Source organism: Neoarius graeffei, chromosome 3 (genome assembly GCF_027579695.1).
Source record: "Neoarius graeffei isolate fNeoGra1 chromosome 3, fNeoGra1.pri, whole genome shotgun sequence".
NCBI lineage: Eukaryota > Metazoa > Chordata > Actinopteri > Siluriformes > Ariidae > Neoarius > Neoarius graeffei.
In genome coordinates this window covers 83,378,691-83,398,961 of record NC_083571.1, presented here as the reverse complement: position 1 = coordinate 83,398,961, position 20,271 = coordinate 83,378,691, and the positions used below count along the sequence as shown (strand labels likewise).

Here is a 20,271-nt window from a genome sequence, read left to right as displayed (position 1 = left end):
GTGTTCATCATGACTGAAGTCAATTATGTAATGAATGCATTTGCAGAGAAAGCATCCCAGCATATACAGTACTATATAAGGTTTATTATACTACGATGTTGCTGAATTCTTGATTCTGATTGGTCAGAAGGTGTTGATTAATTTTCTGTACTCTCCTAGCACAGTAGTTGGGCGACAAGGCAAATCACAGGTTTAGTGGAAAATAACTTTGTGCTGGTAACGTCATCACACCAACATGGTGTTGACTACACGCTCCCAAGTCTTTTATTCCTTACTTAACCAATCAGTATGTACTATATATCTGGATGTTAGATAGCCTAATGATCCAGTATGACTAGAATCACAAAATAGCTCTTTCAGTTGCCTGTGTGTGATCTGCGTCTGTTTATTCTCCAGTGTATCTGGGTTGCCTTTTCTCTAGAAAAGCTGCCATTCCCTCCTGCCTGTCTTGTGTTGGAATAACCTGCAGAATCAGAGAAGCAGGAATGATTCTTCACATAAAACAATTACAACATTGCACTTAAATACAGAAAAATATAAGTGGCAGCCTGTACGATTTGACGTACGTCCTCTAACCACACCCAAATAAATTTTTTCACCAAGATGTTCTCTTAAGCCTCAACATCATTTATATTTATAACAACTTCTCACTTTTTTTTTACCTAATATTATCAAAGACTAATGCATCTCAAAATATTGAAATATCGTGAAAAAAAGTTAATTTATTTCGCAATTTAATTAAAAAAGGTAGACTTTCATATATTCATTACATATAAAGTGAATTTGAGTTTGAGTAAAACAGTATAAATACCGTGTATTTCTCTGTCTAGATCAGTACACACAACCCCAATCATGGGGAAGGCCAGTGTTGTAGTTGAGTCACTAAACCTCAAGTCCGAGTCATTAAAGAAAATTTTTCGAGTCGAGTTCGAGAACAAGACTCCAATCGCACCATTTGACGGTGGCTGCTGCTGCCTTTATATGAACCCGTCTCTGCTACTGCGTTGGACTAACGTTGCTGCTTGACTGCCCCATTTTAGTTAATAGGCTACAGATAAAAAGCTTGTTCATTGCTCAGTAAGCCCCGCCCACTATCAACAGTGCAAATAACATAAGAGAGGGTTAACACTAGCTAGTTCATCGGTCAGCAAGGCCCGCTATCAACAGAGCAATAAACACAGCGTGTCACTTCCTTCTCTGGGTGGAGTCTTAACAAATGACGATTGAAGTTCGAGGTTGTCCCCGTCGTCTCCTCGATAGTTCTTCTACATATGGAACACATAGCAGTGCATTTTTTTCCCCCACTGTATGAGAAGACTATAAGTAAAGCGGACAATCTAGGGGCGTTCTCTCCAGGCATTTTAGCACCATTTACGTTCGTTTGTTCCTGAACATGACGTATGAACAGGTGAATGTGCGTCCTCTTGCACAAAATTCATACAAAAATTAATGTAGATATAAACATCTTATGCCAAATTATGGCATGTTACAAAAAATAAAGAAAAAATCCAAGTCCTCGTCTCCAATTTACGAATCCGAGTCAAGTCACGAGTCCTTAAAATTAGGGCACCAGTCAGACTCGAGTACTACAAGCCTGGGGAAGACTGCTGACTTGACAGTTGTCCAGAAGACGATCACTGACACCCTTCTTGAATCTACTTTTCTTGACAATCCTCTCAAGGCTGCGGTCATCCCTGTTGCTTGTGCACCTTTTCCAGCCAACCTTTTCAGCAATGACCTTCTGCGGCTTACCATCCTTGTAGAGGGTGTCAGTGATCAGCTTCTGGACAACTCCTCAAGTCAGCAGTCTTCCCCATGATTGTGGTTGCGTGTACTGAACTAGACCGAGAGAGGCAGGGTATTTATACTGTTTTACTCAAACTCGAAATGAAATATTCTAATAATTTGAGATACTGGATTTCTGATTTTCATGAACTATAAGCCATCTCATCTCATTATCTGTAGCCGCTTTATCCTGTTCTACAGGGTCGCAGGCAAGCTGGAGCCTATCCCAGCTGACTACGGGCGAAAGGCGGGGTACACCCTGGACAAGTCGCCAGGTCATCACAGGGCTGACACATAGACACAGACAACCATTCACACTCACATTCACACCTACGGTCAATTTAGAGTCACCAGTTAACCTAACCTGCATGTCTTTGGACTGTGGGGGAAACCGGAGCACCCAGAGGAAACCCACGCGGACACGGGGAGAACATGCAAACTCCGCACAGAAAGGCCCTCACCGGCCACGGGGCTCGAACCCGGACCTTCTTGCTGTGAGGCGACAGCGCTAACCACTGCACCACCATGCTGCCACTATAAGCCATAATCAGCAAAATTAAAACAGCAAAAAAAAGCCTTGAAATATTTCACGTTGTGTAATAAATATAAAATATATGAAACTGTTTACCTTATTGAATTAAATTACGAAAAAATTTAACTTTTCCACGATATTCCAATATTCTGAGATGCACTAGTATAAGAGCTATAAGGATTGAGGACTTAACATACTGAAGAAGAATTTGTATTGTGTTTAATCAGTGTCTCACCCGGGCATAGCACATCCCCTCGATGGCCATTCCTGAAGCGATGTCCACCTCTATTCCTCGGTTCATGGCTTCCTTGGCCATCCGCACTGCGAACGGAGCCTACAAAAGCCAGAGTAGGTAATGTGATGGTGTCAGACCTAATAAAACACCATGCATCAAGGTACCTATTAAGGTACTGAAACCTAATCAGATTCTCACACTCCAATCCAAATCCTACTTCATCATGACGGTGTTCTGGTTCAACTGGGTTCCATCAACATGACATAAATTGCCTCCCTCATCTCCGCTTCCACCAGTGAGCGATTAAAAACAGCTTCATTTTGTGAAAAAAAAAGAGGACGCAATTAAAGTACAGCTTAATTGTGTTTTGACCTGAGAAATTACACTCCTGAGACGACTTTGTCCTGAATTGGTTTGTCAGTCATTATGTGTAAACAGGAGAAAAGTTTCACCGAGGTGGGAAGTTCATGTAGGTTAATACAAACTCTTTCTAGAGGATTTATTTAGTCCATAATTAAAAGCTCCATAATTATTGGTACCCTTCATGAAGAGTTCCAACATCGTGTACAAAATAAATACTATGTAGAGCGGTGGCTACAATTATCGACAGTTCATAATTATCAACACCTTTTCAGATTTACCAATTAAAAAAAAAAAAAGTGTGTTTCAGTTACAACAGTTATTGGTTAATTAATCAATTGGAAGCCCCCCACCCTTTAATCTTGTTGTCAGATGACACAGCTCGTTACCCGAGATGGATTTGTTTTTTTAGCACCATCAGCAATTTGAGGAAAAACCGGACGTTATCATCGCAGTTAAGTATGGTGGAAAGATCATGGACATGTTTTTACTTATCAAATTCACCGAAATTTCATGATCTCCTTGTCAAAACGTACTTTGTTTCTTACTCTTTCATTTGACAGTCAACATCTCATCTCATTATCTCTAGCCGCTTTATCCTGTTCTACAGGGTCGCAGGCAAGCTGGAGCCTATCCCAGCTGACTACGGGCGAAAGGCGGGGTACACCCTGGACAAGTCGCCAGGTCATCACAGGGCTGACACATAGACACAGACAACCATTCACACCTACGGTCAATTTACAGTCACCAGTTAACCTAACCTGCATGTCTTTGGACTGTGGGGGAAACCGGAGCACCCGGAGGAAACCCACGCGGACACGGGGAGAACATGCAAACTCCGCACAGAAAGGCCCTCGCCGGCCCCGGGGCTCGAACCCAGACCTTCTTGCTGTGAGGCGACAGCGCTAACCACTACACCACCGTGCCGCCCGACAGTCAACATTTTGTATCTAAATGCACGTTTGAGAAGTCACGTGAGATGTCGATAATAGTGATCACTTTCACCGGTGTCCACCATTATCGACACCCTGTGGAATTAAGTGACATTTACAACCGTTATGGATCGATCTTTGTGCAACACTGCTGAAGTAGATGAAGTACTTTAAAATAATAAAAAGTGCAGTGATTTTTATAATTTTTCTTCTGATTCATAACAGAATCAGACATGTTTATAGAGTATTTGGAATCCTATTGCAGTAAACAGAATTAGACCAGAATTCAATTCCTAGCGTGTAAAAAAAAAAAAAAAAAATTACATGCTTGAAATATTCAGATTTTTCTATTCCATTCAGAATTTTTTTTTTCCAGTTTGTTGTAAATATCTCCCACATATTACAATATCGGGGCGGCACGGTGGTGTGGTTAGCGCTGTTGCTTCACAACAACTTCACAACAATAACTTTTTTAATGGTTAAAATAATGTTGTACATATTGCTGTACTAGGGTGGCACGGTGGTGTAGTGGTTAGCACTGTTGCCTCACAGCAAGAAGGTCCGGGTTTGAACTCCGTAGCCGGTGAGGGCCTTTGTTTGTGCGGAGTCCGCATGTTCTTCCCGAGTCCGCGTGGGTTTCCTCCGGGTGCTCCGGTTTCCCCCACAGTCCAAAGACATGCAGGTTAGGTTAACTGGTGACTCTAAATTGACCGTAGGTGTGAATGTGAGTGTGAATGGGTGTCTGTGTCTATGTGTCAGCCCTGTGATGACCTGGCGACTTGTCCAGGGTGTACCCCGCCTTTCACCCGTAGTCAGCTGGGATAGGCTCCAGCTTGCCTGCGACCCTGTAGAACAGGATAAAGCGGCTAGAGATGATGAGATGAGATCATCTGGATGTCGATAATTATGGAACGGTGTCCCGTGATCTGATACGCTAAGTAATTTAGGAATCAACTAATTTTTTTTGCAGTGGAAGTTTGAGTAATTATTCATGCACAATTTATGTATAGAAAGTCATTTCTACTTTTGCAATGTCCAAAGGCTTGTTAAAGTGTTGATAATTGTAGCCGCCGTTCTAGTATTTATTTATTTATTTATTTAAGTTCCATTTCTGACTGTGAAGAGAGTGACAGGAGTGAGCATCTTCATGTAATGTCCAATAAGCACAGAGGGAACATTTCAAGCTCTTTTCTATCCTTAGATTTATGCACATGGACTGTTTTGAATAGTGTTTAAATCCAGACACTGAACTGGATATTGTGAGACGTTGATTCTGGATAAAGATCCAAGTCCTTTCATGGACAGCCACGTTTTGGGCTAAAATATCCTATCAGAATTCATGATGCCATCGATCTACACCCCGAGCCCTTAAACAGCCCCAAAGCATCGCTGATCCACCACCATATTTTACACTGGCTATCAGACATGTGGAAGAAAGTAGTTATCTCCCCTCTCTCATTATCAACCCAGTCTCCCGTACAAAGTACAACAGGTAGTCGTGCTGGAAGATTACTGTACAAAAGGTACAGCTAGAAAGCGAACAATACAGAACCTCGAAATGAGTTTGCTCTAGCAGGAGATCACTCTGACAGTAGAATCCATTAGATACCTTGGTGAATCACAATAAGAACTTGTGCTTGTGTGTCAATCTGACCCACCTGAGGCAGGATTTCCTGTGCCAGGATCAGAGCCTCTCTGTGAGCTGCATCTCCGCTCTGGTTTTGTGGAACGGCACGGTTCACTAATCCCAGGTGTAGCGCCTGCTCGCCCCCCACACGCCTCCCAGTAAAGATCAGCTCCTTTGCCACAGCGAATCCCACTGCCCGTGGCAAACGCTGACTGCCTCCTAGTGCACAGTGAGGAGAATGCACGCTCAGGACAACCAGCTGGTAGACTGTTGGTATCTGATGGTTTGCCCTTCTGTCTTCACTACAAACAAGGACGTCTTTTTTCCTCTCTTCTTCGTTATCTTACCCGCCCCTGGAAGCAGTCCCCGTGTGGTCTCAATCAGGCCCATCTGAGCAGTGTATGCTGCAAAACAAAAATGCACAGACACACACACACACAGAATGAAAGTGAGAGTTGCTCTCAGGATACCTGCATGCATCTGCCACGATTGCTTATGTAAATAAACAAAGAGTAAACAAGTCCTACAACCCGATTTTGTCATGTGGGGACTGTGCTCCCGTCCTTGCCCTGCCATGACCTCCCCTTGAAAGGTCAAAGTAGGCACTTACCTGCAGTACGGAGGTCACACGCCAGCGCCAGTTCCAGCCCACCACCCAGAGCGAAGCCGTCCACGGCAGCGATGGTTGGCATGGGCAACGCCGCTGGCAAAATGGGAGCAGAGCATGCATCAGACAGATCATATATCACACTAGCAGGCAGATAGGCTTTTATAGGGCAGTTTTCCCACTACATGCTCAATATTCCTGGGATAGGATCCGAATTGACCGTGACTCTGAGCAGTGGTTAATGAAGCAGTAAATGCAAATTTAGGGTATTCTTCATTTGCACATGATGTCATAGCTAATTATGCATGTGGCTTTGAACCGGAAGTGGGCCATGTTGGAAGATATACACAAACTCACGTGGCGTACGTTTACTATAGACGATATGCTCGAGAGGTTGTTATGCTCAAGAATTCCTTTTGTTTATTCGCTATGCCGACTCCTTGTGCTGTAACTGGATGCGGGCACAACTCTATTCGCGACAAGGGGACTTAAGTTCTTTAGAATTCCAGCAATTATAAATAATCAAGGAGAAAAAACAAGAGAGTTGTCCACGGAGCATAGACGTCGACGGGTGTCCAACATAAACTGGGCTGCTCTAAGCAACGAGAAAGCAAAAACCACACGAGTCTGCAGTGAACATTTTATCAACAGTAAGTGCTACGAACTAGTTATTAATAAAAGATTGCAATATGTAAGAAACACTGGATCGTTTAATAGCCTGGTCATGCAGAAACCCACCGCTGTGAAACGTGACAAAGCCGTGATCATCGAGTGTGTGATCCGACAATCAAAGGCTTCTATGATTATTTCATTTTAAAAAGAGCTGAAAATAATTTTTGATGCTGCTGCTTTTATTTTGCTTTTTCTTTCCATTAGGGAAACCAGCTGATCTCGACAATTTTACGGATCCAGACTGGGCTCCAACACAAAATATGGGCCACAACAAAATCAAATATGGTACTAAAGCGGTAGCTTGAAATGTGAGGCTTACAGAGCGCAGGAAGAAACGCAAAATTATTGAAGAATCTTCCCAAATGATCACAGAGTCAATCGAACAAGATTCATGTCAATCCACTATCTCAAATCCTGCAGCCTCCTCACCCGGTGAATGCTCCTTTATAACTAAATATGTTATATAATGTGTTCGATACCTATCTTTGGAAGCAGTCAAAATTCATCTCATCTCATCTCATTATCTCTAGCCGCTTTATCCTTCTACAGGGTCGCAGGCAAGCTGGAGCCTATCCCAGCTGACTACGGGCGAAAGGCGGGGTACACCCTGGACAAGTCGCCAGGTCATCACAGGGCTGACACATAGACACAAACAACCATTCACACTCACATTCACACCTACGCTCAATTTTAGAGTCACCAGTTAACCTAACCTGCATGTCTTTGGACTGTGGGGGAAACCGGAGCACCCGGAGGAAACCCACGCGGACACGGGGAGAACATGCAAACTCCACACAGAAAGGCCCTCGCCGGCCCCGGGGCTCGAACCCAGGACCTTCTTGCTGTGAGGCGACAGCGCTAACCACTACACCACCGTGCCGCCGCAGTCAAAATTATTTTTTAAAAATAGATTTGACAAATGACTACAAGCTTCTAAATGCAACCCCTCTTTACCTTCCAGTCTGTACTCGAACCACTGTATGTATATCTCCTCCAACATGGCAGCGATCAACAACGCAAGCAGTTTTGGTCATGTGGCTGCAAACGAAGACTGGGACGTCAACTGTTAACTTTCGTCGTTAGAATTTGGAATAGCCAACTGAGCAACATCTCAGATCACATAAATAAAATATGGACAGTCCAAGACCACTATTATTTTTTTATCATCATGTCTCACCTATCTCGTTCATTAGTGAACGGAGTCCATGCACAAACTGCTCAGCCTCCGAGTTGCTCATCTGTGCTCTCTCCTTTAGATCAGCCCCTTTAACCGAATCACAGATCATTCCCAATCAATCAAGCTTAACAAATGAAATTACTTTGAAGAGGTGAAATAAATGTAGGTTGTATGTGTGTACGTTTTCCGTATAGATGAAAGCTGACCTGCACAAAAGACTCCAGGCACCAGACTCCTAAAGATCACAACACGCACAGCTGCATCATGGTGCAGACCTGACACCAACTCTCGCATCTACACAGAGAAATGTGAAGCAACGAGTGGGAGAGATATTGATAAAACTGAGAAATGGAGCCAAGACAGAAGCATCAGCCAAGAACAAAGGAACATCATCAATCTTGCCTATTTTTGTCATTTTTTTTTTTTATATTCCACATATGAATTTACTGCTGTCAAAAGATGAATTACGGCTTCCTGCAGGTACAGTCTGACTTTGACAGATTTTTAAAAAAAAATGTTTTAAAAAGAACAAAAGTATCAGCTAGAAGGAGAGTGGATGGGCTGGGATTTTGAGAACTGTTGAACAAAAGGTTCATCCCATGGAAATTAGCAAGTGTGATCATACTTGAGCCACAAACACACGACCCAGAGAGTTCCGTGCCTGCTCTCGACACATCAGAACCTCCACAATGCCTGAGAAAGAGAGAGAGAGAGAGAGATATGCTCACACAGCTGGTATACACTTTTCCAAAAGGTCCTGTTTAAAAAAAAAAGTTTGCACATTTAACTTTATCCTGCCTCACAGAGGGGGAAAAAATGGTCCTTGTTAATATCATTATTAATGATTTAACATCTCTCGGGGCAGGTGGAGGCAGATTTCCTCTTCAACTGCAGCCACATGCATCTGGTCTCAATTTACCTCAGTTAATCGCTAGCTAGAAATGTTAAACATGCAGCTGCAGGTAACAGCTCCCAAGTGGACAGAGAAGTGTTTGCCCTGTCAGCCAGAAATCGTGAGTTTGAATCCTGATGATGCCACAGCGATCCGTGGCCGGGAGCCCAAGAGAGTAAAATTGGCCATACTCTCAGGAAGGGAGGGGTTGTTATACTCTATCCCCTATCAATCACAAGTGACCAATCATGAATCAGTACGTTTACATGCACATCCAAATCGAGCTACTGTCGGTAATCGAGCTAAGGGTCCCAGCAGGGGTGCCAGAGAAATCCAATCCTACATGCACACAAGGAAATCGAGCTGTGTGAGATACATTGTGCACCCGAGCCACAGGTGGCGCTACACGCCCCATCGTGTTGGTACACTTCCGGTTGTCGTCATGAAGAAGAGCTATTCAAGAGTATAAACAAAGTTATCAGCAGTGTTGCCAGATACTGCTGACGTTTTCCAGCCCAAAACATGTTCAAATCTGCCAAAATGCACTTAAAACCGCCCAATCTGGCAACACTGGCAGTTCCGTGTTCACAAGTTCCGTGCTCAAGCTGTTAGGCTTGCTCTAACAGACTGTATGGCTACAAACTGTCCTGCGCAGACCACTGTTTTGTAAGACAACTTATTTTGCACAATTGTATATTTTTCTAAAGTCCATTTTTTGCTTACAAAAATTTTTTTTTTTTTGCTTACAATTTAACTTATGTCTTAATAAACACAAAAAAGTTCAATTGTTTTGTTTTTATTGACATTCATCAGATGTTGGACATATATATATATATATATACACACACACAAATACAATGACTTGTTTATGTACACAATTCACAGCTATGCAACAGCTGTACAGATGTATTTGGTGATACAGTAAGTGAGCTAAATTTTAACAGTGCAAACAATGCCACAAAAAAAAAGATTCATGCCGTTGTCATGATTCGTTGTCATGCCGAGCGAGGCTGTTGTGTTTCCCGCTTGTGGTCTCGTCACTCGTCACTTCCGGAAGCGGCAGTGCTGAAGTAAGTAGCTCGAATATGTAGCTCAATAGGGTTTACATGCACTAAGTAGCTCGGCAGAAATCGCATAATCTAGGACGTGTAGCTCGAGTCCGAGAAATCAAGTTCGGTTCAATTTCAGCCGAATTAAGGTGTATACATGGCATTTTGAACTTCGATTTCAGTCGAGCAACGGTAGAAATTCGATTCTCTCTATGTGCATGTAAACGCACTGAATGTCTGTGAGCTCACACATACGGAGGTGGGTGGATAGCGCTTTCCTCCAAGTGTGTTACGCCACCCCTGACGGTGCCTGAGCAGCAGTTTGGAAAGTTGCGGTTGGCTGGCTTTATGTGACTTGGAGGAAGCATTTGATAACCTTCGCCCTCCCTGGTTGGTAGCGGTCATGTGATAGGGGAGAGCTGTCTGGTGGGTGGGAATTGGCTATGACTAAATTCATCTCATTATCTCTAGCCGCTTTATCCTGTTCTACAGGGTCGCAGGCAAGCTGGAGCCTATCCCAGCTGACTACGGGCGAAAGGCGGGGTACACCCTGGACAAGTCGCCAGGTCATCACAGGGCTGACACATAGACACAGAACCATTCACACTCACATTCACACCTACGCTCAATTTAGAGTCACCAGTTAACCTAACCTGCATGTCTTTGGACTGTGGGGGAAACCGGAGCACCCGGAGGAAACCCACGCGGACACGGGGAGAACATGCAAACTCCGCACAGAAAGGCCCTCGCCGGCCACGGGGCTCGAACCCGGACCTTCTTGCTGTGAGGCGACAACGCTAACCACTACACCACCGTGCTGCCCTATGACTAAATTATTGAGGAAAATCCCCCCCAAAAAAACCTTACCTGAAGGTAACAACAGGAAAACAATTGGACTTAATGAAACAATTTGAACAGCTATGTCAGAAAGCATTAATTAATGTAGTACCTCTGTTGGTGCACTATTCTGCTATTTAGTACAGCAATATCTCATCTCATTATCTCTAGCCGCTTTATCCTGTTCTACAGGGTCGCAGGCAAGCTGGAGCCTATCCCAGCTGACTACGGGCGAAAGGCGGGGTACACCCTGGACAAGTCGCCAGGTCATCACAGGGCTGACACATAGACACAGACAACCATTCACACTCACATTCACACCTACGGTCAATTTAGAGCCACCAGTTAACCTAACCTGCATGTCTTTGGACTGTGGGGGAAACCGGAGCACCCGGAGGAAACCCACGCGGACACGGGGAGAACATGCAAACTCCGCACAGAAAGGCCCTCGCCAGCTACGGGGCTCAAACCCGGACCTTCTTGCTGTGAGGTGACAGCGCTAACCACTACACCACTGTGCCGCCCTTGTACAGCAATATGCACAACATTATTTTAACCATTAAAAAAAAAAGTCAATAATATTTATTTTTGGTCAATATTATACTTTACATGTCTTTACTGTATTTGTTCATATTTCTCAGTATAAAGCACACAAGACAGTAATGTATACTCAAAAAACATTCCAGAATAGTACATACTGCTTTATTGCTATTTAAGGCACAGCTCCCTGTTGTGTTATTTGAGACAATGATAGACTTACTATTTAGCACAGATGCAGTCATTCTCTGTGTCCGAAATCACTCACTACTCACTATATAGTGGACTATATAGTGAGTTTGCCATTTTGTAGTGCTTTCCAAATCTATAGTGAGAATTATTACACCCTATATACTGGACTCATAGTATCCCACAATGCACTGTGAAAAGCAGTGTACAACCGATGGTCATTAACCAAACAATACCTGGTGAAAAACCTCACAGGATCTTTAAGGATCCATGAGGATTGTCAAAGACCTGCCAAAGATCCTGAAAGATAAGGATCTTAGAAAGTTCTTTAAATGCAAAATCATTTGTAAAGATCCTCAAGGATTTGACAAAGATCTTGTAAGGATCCTACAAAGATCCTCATAATGATCCCCGCAAAGATCTTTGCAAGGATCCTTTAAGATCCTCAAGGATTCAACAAGGATCTTTCAAAGATATTAGAAGGATCCTTCTAAGGATCTTGTTAAGGTCTTTGCTAGGATCCTTGAGGATTTGATCTGGATCTTTGTCAAGGTCTTTACAAGATCTTTGTGAGGATCCTTTAAGATCCTCGAGGATCTAATGAGGCTCTTTCAATTGTTTTAAATGATCCTAATTCAACGGAATTCGCAAGGATGGAAATAGATTGAAACTTGATTAATTATGATTCATAAGAATTGGATAAGGATATACCAAGGAATCCTGAATAGCCAATATCTTAAAAGGATCTTTGAAAGAATCTTTCATGATTTTCAAGGTTTTAAAGCTCTTGAAAGGATCTCTTGGTCAATCAATTAACTACTTCTACTGGAAATGTCAGTGTATATATGTTATGATAGCATCAGTAAAGGATTGTTTTGTTTGGAATTGAATGTGATTTTTGTTTTTTAAGATTCTTGACAGGAATCAAGAATTTCTTGTAGATCTTGTCAAGAATACTAAAGATCCTTGAAGATCTTGTCATGAATTTCAAAGATCCTTGAGGCTCGTGAAAATAACTTAAGATTCTTGTAGATCCTTGAAGATCTTGGCAAGAATTTTAAAGATCCTCAAACATCTTTTGAGGATCTTTGTTGAGATCCTCAACAGGATCCTCAAAGACCCTCACAAAGAACTTTACGGATCCTTGAAGATCCCTGAAAGATTTTCACCAGGGAATATATACCATCATGCACTGCGGTTATGCTGAAAGGAAAATGGCAGACGACAGAGAGAAGCGCCCGGTGCAGTCGACTGACCTGGCACGTTTTAACTGTGTGACAGTAATGACGTAAATAATGGCACTGCAGAGTAGTGTCCGAAAGTATATTTTCATTTTACCAATCAGCTCACTATATAGTTTTCTATATAGAATTCCGTAGATAGTGAGTAGGAAATAGTGAATGAGTGAGTGATTTCAGACACAGCAATTATCTTTGTCGTTGAGGACACCTGACTGTCAGGTTATCTTACAAAGTCAGTACTCTATGACCATTATCATTCAGTAACCAGCATATCTCATCTCATCTCATCTCATTATCTCTAGCCGCTTTATCCTTCTACAGGGTCGCAGGCAAGCTGGAGCCTATCCCAGCTGACTACGGGCGAAAGGCAGGGTACACCCTGGACAAGTCGCCAGGTCATCACAGGGCTGACATAACCAGCATATATAAATTATAAAAATACTTTTTGTGAGGGGGATGTACAGTAGTTTGGGTATGGAGTGTATGCAGGACCCAGCACATTTACCCCAAAACATCTGTTGATAAACGTGGGGTCACATGACGGTGCAAAGCCTCTATTAAAGAACTAATAACATGCAAGCAGTATATATGCCCTTACCACCATGGACATGACTAAGGGCTGGCCAGGGCAAAGGATGGCTCCCCCTCTGGCCACCCAAGTACGGCATTATTTTTATTAAGACTAATAATCTTTGCTAGTGACTAGCAACAAATCTGGTGACTTCTCACAACTTTGGCAACCTCCATTCTTGTTGTCGAGCAACAGTAAAAATCATGTTCCACCGATTTGTGAACCATGTGATGTCTGCCTTTCCTAGCATTCTAGCATTGCACACATTTATAAAAGTAATGATTGACCGATGTAAAATCAGCTGCTGTACCGTGCCTTGCAAAAGTATTCATACCCCTTGAACTTTTTCACATTTTTCCACCTTACAACCACGAACTTAAACGTTTTTTATTGAGATTTTATGTGATGGACCAACACAGAGTAGCACATAATTGTGAAGTGAAATGAAAATGATAAATGGTCTTCAAAATTTTAAACAAATAGAAATCTGAAAAATGTGGTGTGCATTAGTATTCAGCCCCCTGTCCTCTGATACCTCTAAATACAATCCAGTGCAATCAATTGCCTTCAGAAGTCATCTAATTAGTTAATAGAGTCCTACTGTGTGTAATTTACTCTCAGGATAAATACACTTGTTCTGTGAAGGCCTCAGTGGTTTGTTAGAGAACACTGAAGAACAAACAGCATCATGAAGACCAAAGAACTCACCAGACAGGTCAGGGATAAAGTTCTGGAGAAGTTTAAAGCAGGGTTAGGTGATAAAAAAAAAATATCCCAAGCTCTGAACATCTCAAGAAGCACTGTTCAATCCATCATTCAAAAATGGAAAAAGTATGGCACAACTGCAAACCTACCAAGACATGGCCGTCCACCTAAACTGACAGAGCGGGCAAGGAGAGCACTGGTCAGAGAAGCAGCCAAGAGGCCCATGATCACTCTGGAGGAGCTGCAGAAATCCACAGCTCAGGTGGGAGAATCTGTGCACAGGACAACTATAAGTCGTACACTCCACAAATCTGGCCTTTTTGGAAGAGTGGCAAGAAGAAAGCCATTGTTGAAAGACAGGCATAAGAAATGTAGGGGACACAGCAAACGTGGAAGAAGGTGCTTTGGTCAGATGAGACCAAAGTTGAACTTTTTGGCCTAAATGCAAAGCGCTATGTGTGGCGGAAAACTAACACTGCTCATCACCCTGCACACACCATTCCCACTGTGAAACATGGTGGTGGCAGCATCATGCTATGGGGATGCTTTTCTTCAGCAGGGACAGGGAAGCTGGTCAGAGTTGATGGGAATATGGATGGAGCTAAATACAGGGCAATCCTGGAAGAAAACCTGTTGGAGGCTGCAAAAGACTTGAGACTGGGAAGGAGATTCACCTTCCAGCAAGACAATGACCCTAAACATACAGCCAGAGCTACAATGGAATGGTTTAGATCAAAGAATATTCATGTGTTAGAATGGCCCAGTCAAAGTCCAGACCTAAATCCCATTGAGCATCTGTGGCAAGACTTGAAAATTGCTGTTCACAGACGCTCTCCATCCAATCTGGCTGAGCTTGAGCTATTTTGCAAAGAAGAATGGGCAAAAATTTCAGTGTCTAGATGTGCAAAGCTGGTAGAGACATACCACAAAAGACTTGCAGCTGAAATTGCAGCAAAAGGTGGCTCTACAAAGTATCGACGCAGGGGGGCTGAATACTAATGCACACCACGTTTTTCAGATTTTTATTTGTTTAAAATTTTGAAGACCATTTATCATTTTCATTTCACTTCATAATTATGTGCTACTCTGTGTTGGTCTATCACATAAAATCTCAATAAAAACGTTTAAGTTCGTGGTTGTAAGGTGGAAAAATGTGAAAAAGTTCAAGGGGTATGAATACTTTCGCAAGGCACTGTAGGTTAATTACACATAAGTAGACGTTTTACAGATCTAACAGATACTACGCAGCTCGGGCAAGCAGATACAAACTCATGCCATATACCTACAGCCATGGGTGGCTTTTATAACACTCCAGATGTATCAACAGAAAAGTGGGCATATAGGAAAGCTTACATACATTATCCTGTGTAACTACTGACATTTTACACTCAGGCTATGTTCAGACTGTCAGTCCAAATCAGATTTTTTTGCATATCCAATTTTCCTGAGGGCGGCACGGTGGTGTAGTGGTTAGCGCTGTTGCCTCACAGCAAGAAGGTCTGGGTTCGAGCCCCGTGGCCGGCGAGGGCCTTTCTGTGAGGAGTTTGCATGTTCTCCCCGTGTCCGCGTGGGTTTCCTCCGGGTGCTCCGGTTTCCCCCACAGTCCAAAGACATGCAGGTTAGGTTAACTGGCGACTCTAAATTGACCATAGGTGTGAATGTGAGTGTGAATGGTTGTCTATGTGTCAGCCCTGTGATGACCTGGCGACTTGTCCAGGGTGTACCCCGCCTTTCGCCCGTAGTCAGCTGGGATAGGCTCCAGCTTGCCTGCGACCCTGTAGAACAGGATAAAGCGGCTAGAGATAATGAGATGAGATGAGATATACTAACCCTGATTAACCTGTATACCCTGTATGCCCCCACATTTTGTATGCTGCTGAATCTGTCCTTTTTTCAGTAGCTTTGTATAAACAATAACCGCTAAATGTAATGCAATGTTATGTAAGGTGATCGCCTAGGCATTCTCATTGTGAAAAGTAAGTCACGTACATGGACTGGCATTTAATGTTGTATTTGTTCCTTTCTATTTGTTTTTTGTCTGTTCATATTCTTTTTGGGGGAGTAAAGTCAGTTTAAAAATGCCGTTAAATGCATAGGCCAAGTTTAATGACCTTGAGGTTATCAGAGGTCATATGTCGTTTTACAAATGAAAAATGAATTCAGCACCCAAACATTTAACAAACAAGGCCATTTGCTAACTTCATTAATCATTTTAGTACATTTCATTCCTTAGAAAGCTGAGAAACTGGGTTCAGCTGAGACGTTTACAGGCCCAAAGTTCAATGACCTCTAGAGGTCAACAGAGGTCAGATAGAGCTCGGCATATTGCAGATTTGAATTCGGCACACCCAAATTGACAAAATAAGACTGTTTGCCGACTTTGTCTCAAAAATGCCTTTGGGTGTCACAATTCTGGATTTTGGTATCAGTCTATAGAGGTTTTCGACCCACGTGACCAAGTCATGTGAGGCTGCCATTTTGGAGGTCACGGCTCGAATCAGTTTGAATGCGAGGAAGGCGACAAATGAAAAACATAAAAGAAAAAGGAGCGAGATGCAGAAAACACCTTCACTATCCAGCGACGTAGGGCATTTACAGGGCGAGCAGAGGGAGAGGTATTTGCAAAAATTGAGGTTAGCAGGCTTAGAGAACGTTTACCTGCTTCCACCAGGATTGTTCACTGACGTACGGAAGTACACGAAGCCCTCGTCTTTACCTGACTTCGGCCCACATGATCTGTATCCCTATGCCGTTAAAAACCCATCGCCATACACAGCATCTGAAAGCGTATAAGAGTTTGGATGCCTACAAATATTTTGTGTCAGGCTGGGTAACATGCCTACATCAGCGGGTCATCCTTGGAGCCGGTGGTCGCCATCTTATTACAGGCCAAGTTTACATTAGACTGTATCTGTCTCGTTTTCTTCGCGGATGCACTGTCCGTTTACATTAAAACGCCTGGAAACGCCGGGAAATGGGAATCCGCCAGGGTCCATGTATTCAATCCAGATTGTGTCTGGTCCGGTGCTGTGTAAACATTGAGAATACACGGATACGCTGTGCTGAGCTCTAGCTGGCGTCGTCATTGGACAACGTCACTGTGACATCCACCTTCCTGATTCGCTGGCGTTGGTCATGTGATGCGACTGCTGAAAAACGGCGCGGACTTCCGCCTTCTATCACCTTTCATTAAAGAGTATAAAAGTATGAAAATACTGCAAATACTGATGCAAATACTGCCCATTGTGTAGTTATGATTGTCTTTAGGCTTGCCATCCTTCCACTTGCAAGTGGTAAGTGACGCGCATGCCCGATATGCACTGAGATCACACACACAGCGGCTCAGTCCCGAATCACTGCTCGTGCGCTTCACTCGCGCGCTCTGTGAGCTGCGCAGGGCCGGAGTGCGCACCCTCCAGAGGGCACTCGCTGTTCAGGGCAGAGTGATTTGGAGCGCAGGATGCCTGCGGAGCCGAGCGTATCCGTGTATTGGCGTTGCTGTGTGCACGCGAATCGTGTATTGGCGTTGCTGTGTGCACGCTAATCGTTTTAAAAACGTTAATCTGATAATCCGCTGATACGGTCTAATGTAAACCCCACCTACAGCTAAGGTTTGTTCACATTTTCATTTACTTTCGGTCCTCAGGATAAACAAAATGTTATTAAAATATGTCATTGAAATAACTTCTTAGTCTGTTGAGACATGGCCCGTTATAAATTTGCTGTTACCAGGCAATGACCAAGAACTGTATTATTAGGGTCGGTGTCTGTGTTGTAGCAGTGTACTAGCAGCTAGCTGTTAGCACTAGCTAATGTCAATAACATAGTAGCTGGTATGTTACTGTAGCAATGTTTACGTTCAGTCATTTGGATGACTGTTAAAACCTTTCAGCCTCAAGTTTTTCCTTTACTGGATTTACTAGTTTACTGTAATTATGATCCGGCAGCTATTTACACCGGATCCAGTGTAAATAGCTGCCGGAGCGCGCTCCGGAACCTCGGCCGGAGCACTCCGGGAGCAAGCCGGAGCGTGCTGCTTAATTTGAGGGGGAGCAAGCCGGAGCGCGCTCCGGCAGCTATTTACACTGGATCTGGTGTAAATAGCTGCCGGATCATAATTACAGTAAACTAGTAAATCCAGTAAAGGAAAAACTTGAGACTGAAAGGTTTTAACAGTCATCCAAATGACTGAACGTAAACATTGCTACAGTAACATACCAGCTACTATGTTATTGACATTAGCTAGCTTGACCTTCAAAATGGCGGACACCGGAGCGTCACGTGACCTGTGACGTCACGTCGAAATCCTCTATAGTGTGGACAGGGTATTATTCTGGTTTATTTTTCCTCACGTTGCGCCCCCCCCCCGAAGAACTCTGGCGCCCCCTAGGGGAGGCGCGCCCCACACTTTGAAAAGCCCTTGTAGAGTAAGTTTAAATACACTTTAAAATGGCGTCACAAGTTTAGTTGTAGCCTAAATAAATCACTAAGCGCGTTACCCTGGTTTTCACCTTCCAGGTGACTTCTGTCCACTTCAGCAGAGTCTCCATTCAGCACAACACTAAACCCTCGGACAAACCAGTTCCTCCTCTCAGAGACACTCCTGCTGTCAGGCAGCGAGCACTGCTGAGGAGGGAAGAGTCCGGTTAATTTAACACGACTGCGGAAAAACGAGCAAACTCCTCCAGCAAACCTCCCAAACACGGCCATGTTCAGTCTGTGGTATTACTCTGTGACTGCAGTCTATTTTCTGAAGCTTTTAAGTCATAGTCCAAGCTTACAAACCAGTGTCTGTTACTGGTCTCACCCACTTCCTACGTCATTCAAGCAGGAAGTGTTTCACACACGACGCTTGTGTTGTGTTGCATTGTTTTAACTTTATTTTTCACTGAAATGATGACGTATTTCAACAGCTCACGTTTTACTAACTCCTAACGTTAAACATAAACAAAACAGAAGAGGTTTGTTCGAGTACACTTTGGGTTCAGTGGTGTGCACTACCAGCAGAGGGCGCCAGTGTTGTAGTGGGAACAGCAGAGCAAACTCATTCAATGCATCACAGTTGAGTTCATCACAAAGCAACATCTTTATTCTGGACACTTGTTACAGCAAGAGAAAATGTTCACATTAAAGGACGAATATAATAACAGGTTTGTTTTCTTTCCCATCCATCCTTGTTCTACAGGGTCGCAGGCAAGCTGGAGCCTATCCCAGCTGACTATGGGCGAGAGTTGGGGTACACCCTGGACAAGTCGCCAAGTTGTCGCAGGGCTGACACATAGAGACAAACAATCATTCACACCTACGGTCAATTTAGAGCCACTAATTAGCCTAACCTGCATGTCTTTGGACTGTGGGGGAAACCGGAGCACCCGGAGGAAACCCACATGGACACGGGGAGAACATGCAAACCCCGCACAGAAAGACCCTCGCCGGCCTCAAACCCAGGACCTTCTTGCTGTGAGGCGACAGTGCTAACCACTACACCACCGTGCCACCGGGTTGTTTTTTGTTCACATTTTAATGTTATTACACTATTTTCATCCATCCATCCATCCATCCATCCATCCATTATCTGTAGCCGCTTATCCTGTCCTACAGGGTCACAGGCAAGCTGGAGCCTATCCCAGCTGACTATGGGTGAGAGGCGGGGTATACCCTGGACAAGTCGCCAGGTTATCGCAGGGCTGACACATAGAGACAAACAATCATTCACACTCACATTCACACCTATGGTCAATTTAGAGCCACCAGTTAGCCTAACCTGCATGTCTTTGGACTGTGGGGGAAACCGGAGCACCCGGAGGAAACCCGCACAGACACGGGGAGAACATGCAAACTCCACACAGAAAGGCCCTCGCCAGCTGCTGGGCTCAAACCCAGGACCTTCTTGCTGTGAGGCAACCATGCTAACCACTACACCACCATGCTGCCCCTCATGTGAGTCAAAGTCAACAATTATGAAAAACTTCACCAGAGTAAATACAGGAAGACCAAATTAGAGTTTCCAAAAACATCTAGAATTCATCCTATGGACAGACTGAGACAAAGATCAGCTTGTTCCAGGATGATGGGAAGAGAAGTGTACAGAGAACGAAAGGAACTACTCATGATTTGAATAATACCACCTGATCTTATGGTGTTGGTGTGTATGGCCGCCAGTGGAACTAGTTCCCTTGTATTTATTGATAATGTGACAGCTGACAAAAGCAGCAGGATGAATCCTTTCTGTGTGGAGTTTGCATGCTCTCCCCGTGTCAGCGTGGGTTTCCTCCGGGTGCTCCGGTTTCCCCCACAGTCCAAAGGCATGCAGGTTAGGCTAA

The 20,271-nt window shown here is 43.8% G+C and overlaps 1 protein-coding gene across 2 annotated transcripts; it reads right to left on the bottom strand.

Moving 5' to 3' along the window:
* Positions 1-354: 354 nt before the first annotated feature.
* echdc2 (enoyl CoA hydratase domain containing 2) lies at positions 355-18,760 on the bottom strand. 2 transcript variants are annotated; one of them, XM_060916066.1, is made up of 9 exons: positions 18,448-18,760; positions 8,553-8,620; positions 8,134-8,221; positions 7,928-8,014; positions 6,082-6,174; positions 5,819-5,875; positions 5,503-5,690; positions 2,553-2,651; positions 355-463 (listed from the first exon to the last, which is right to left on the bottom strand). In XM_060916066.1, the coding sequence occupies exons 1-9, from the start codon at positions 18,656-18,658 to the stop codon at positions 386-388; spliced, it is 969 nt and encodes a 322-aa protein (XP_060772049.1). In that variant the 5' UTR covers positions 18,659-18,760; the 3' UTR covers positions 355-385. The 2 variants fall into 2 exon arrangements, with proteins under 2 accessions (XP_060772049.1, XP_060772050.1); XM_060916067.1 differs by having other exon boundaries at positions 18,460-18,760.
* Positions 18,761-20,271: the final 1,511 nt, after the last annotated feature.

Bases quoted from the DNA above. Each gene is read 5' to 3' on its own strand.
- echdc2 (XM_060916066.1), bottom strand. From the start codon at position 18,658: ATGGCCGTGTTTGGGAGGTTTGCTGGAGGAGTTTGCTCGTTTTTCCGC. The intron at 6,175-7,927 runs GTGAGACATGAT...CCATTTTGCCAG, and splicing joins TTCACTAATGAACGAGATAG to CGGCGTTGCCCATGCCAACC. The intron at 5,691-5,818 runs GTAAGATAACGA...ACTGTGCACTAG, and splicing joins GGGACTGCTTCCAGGGGCGG to GAGGCAGTCAGCGTTTGCCA.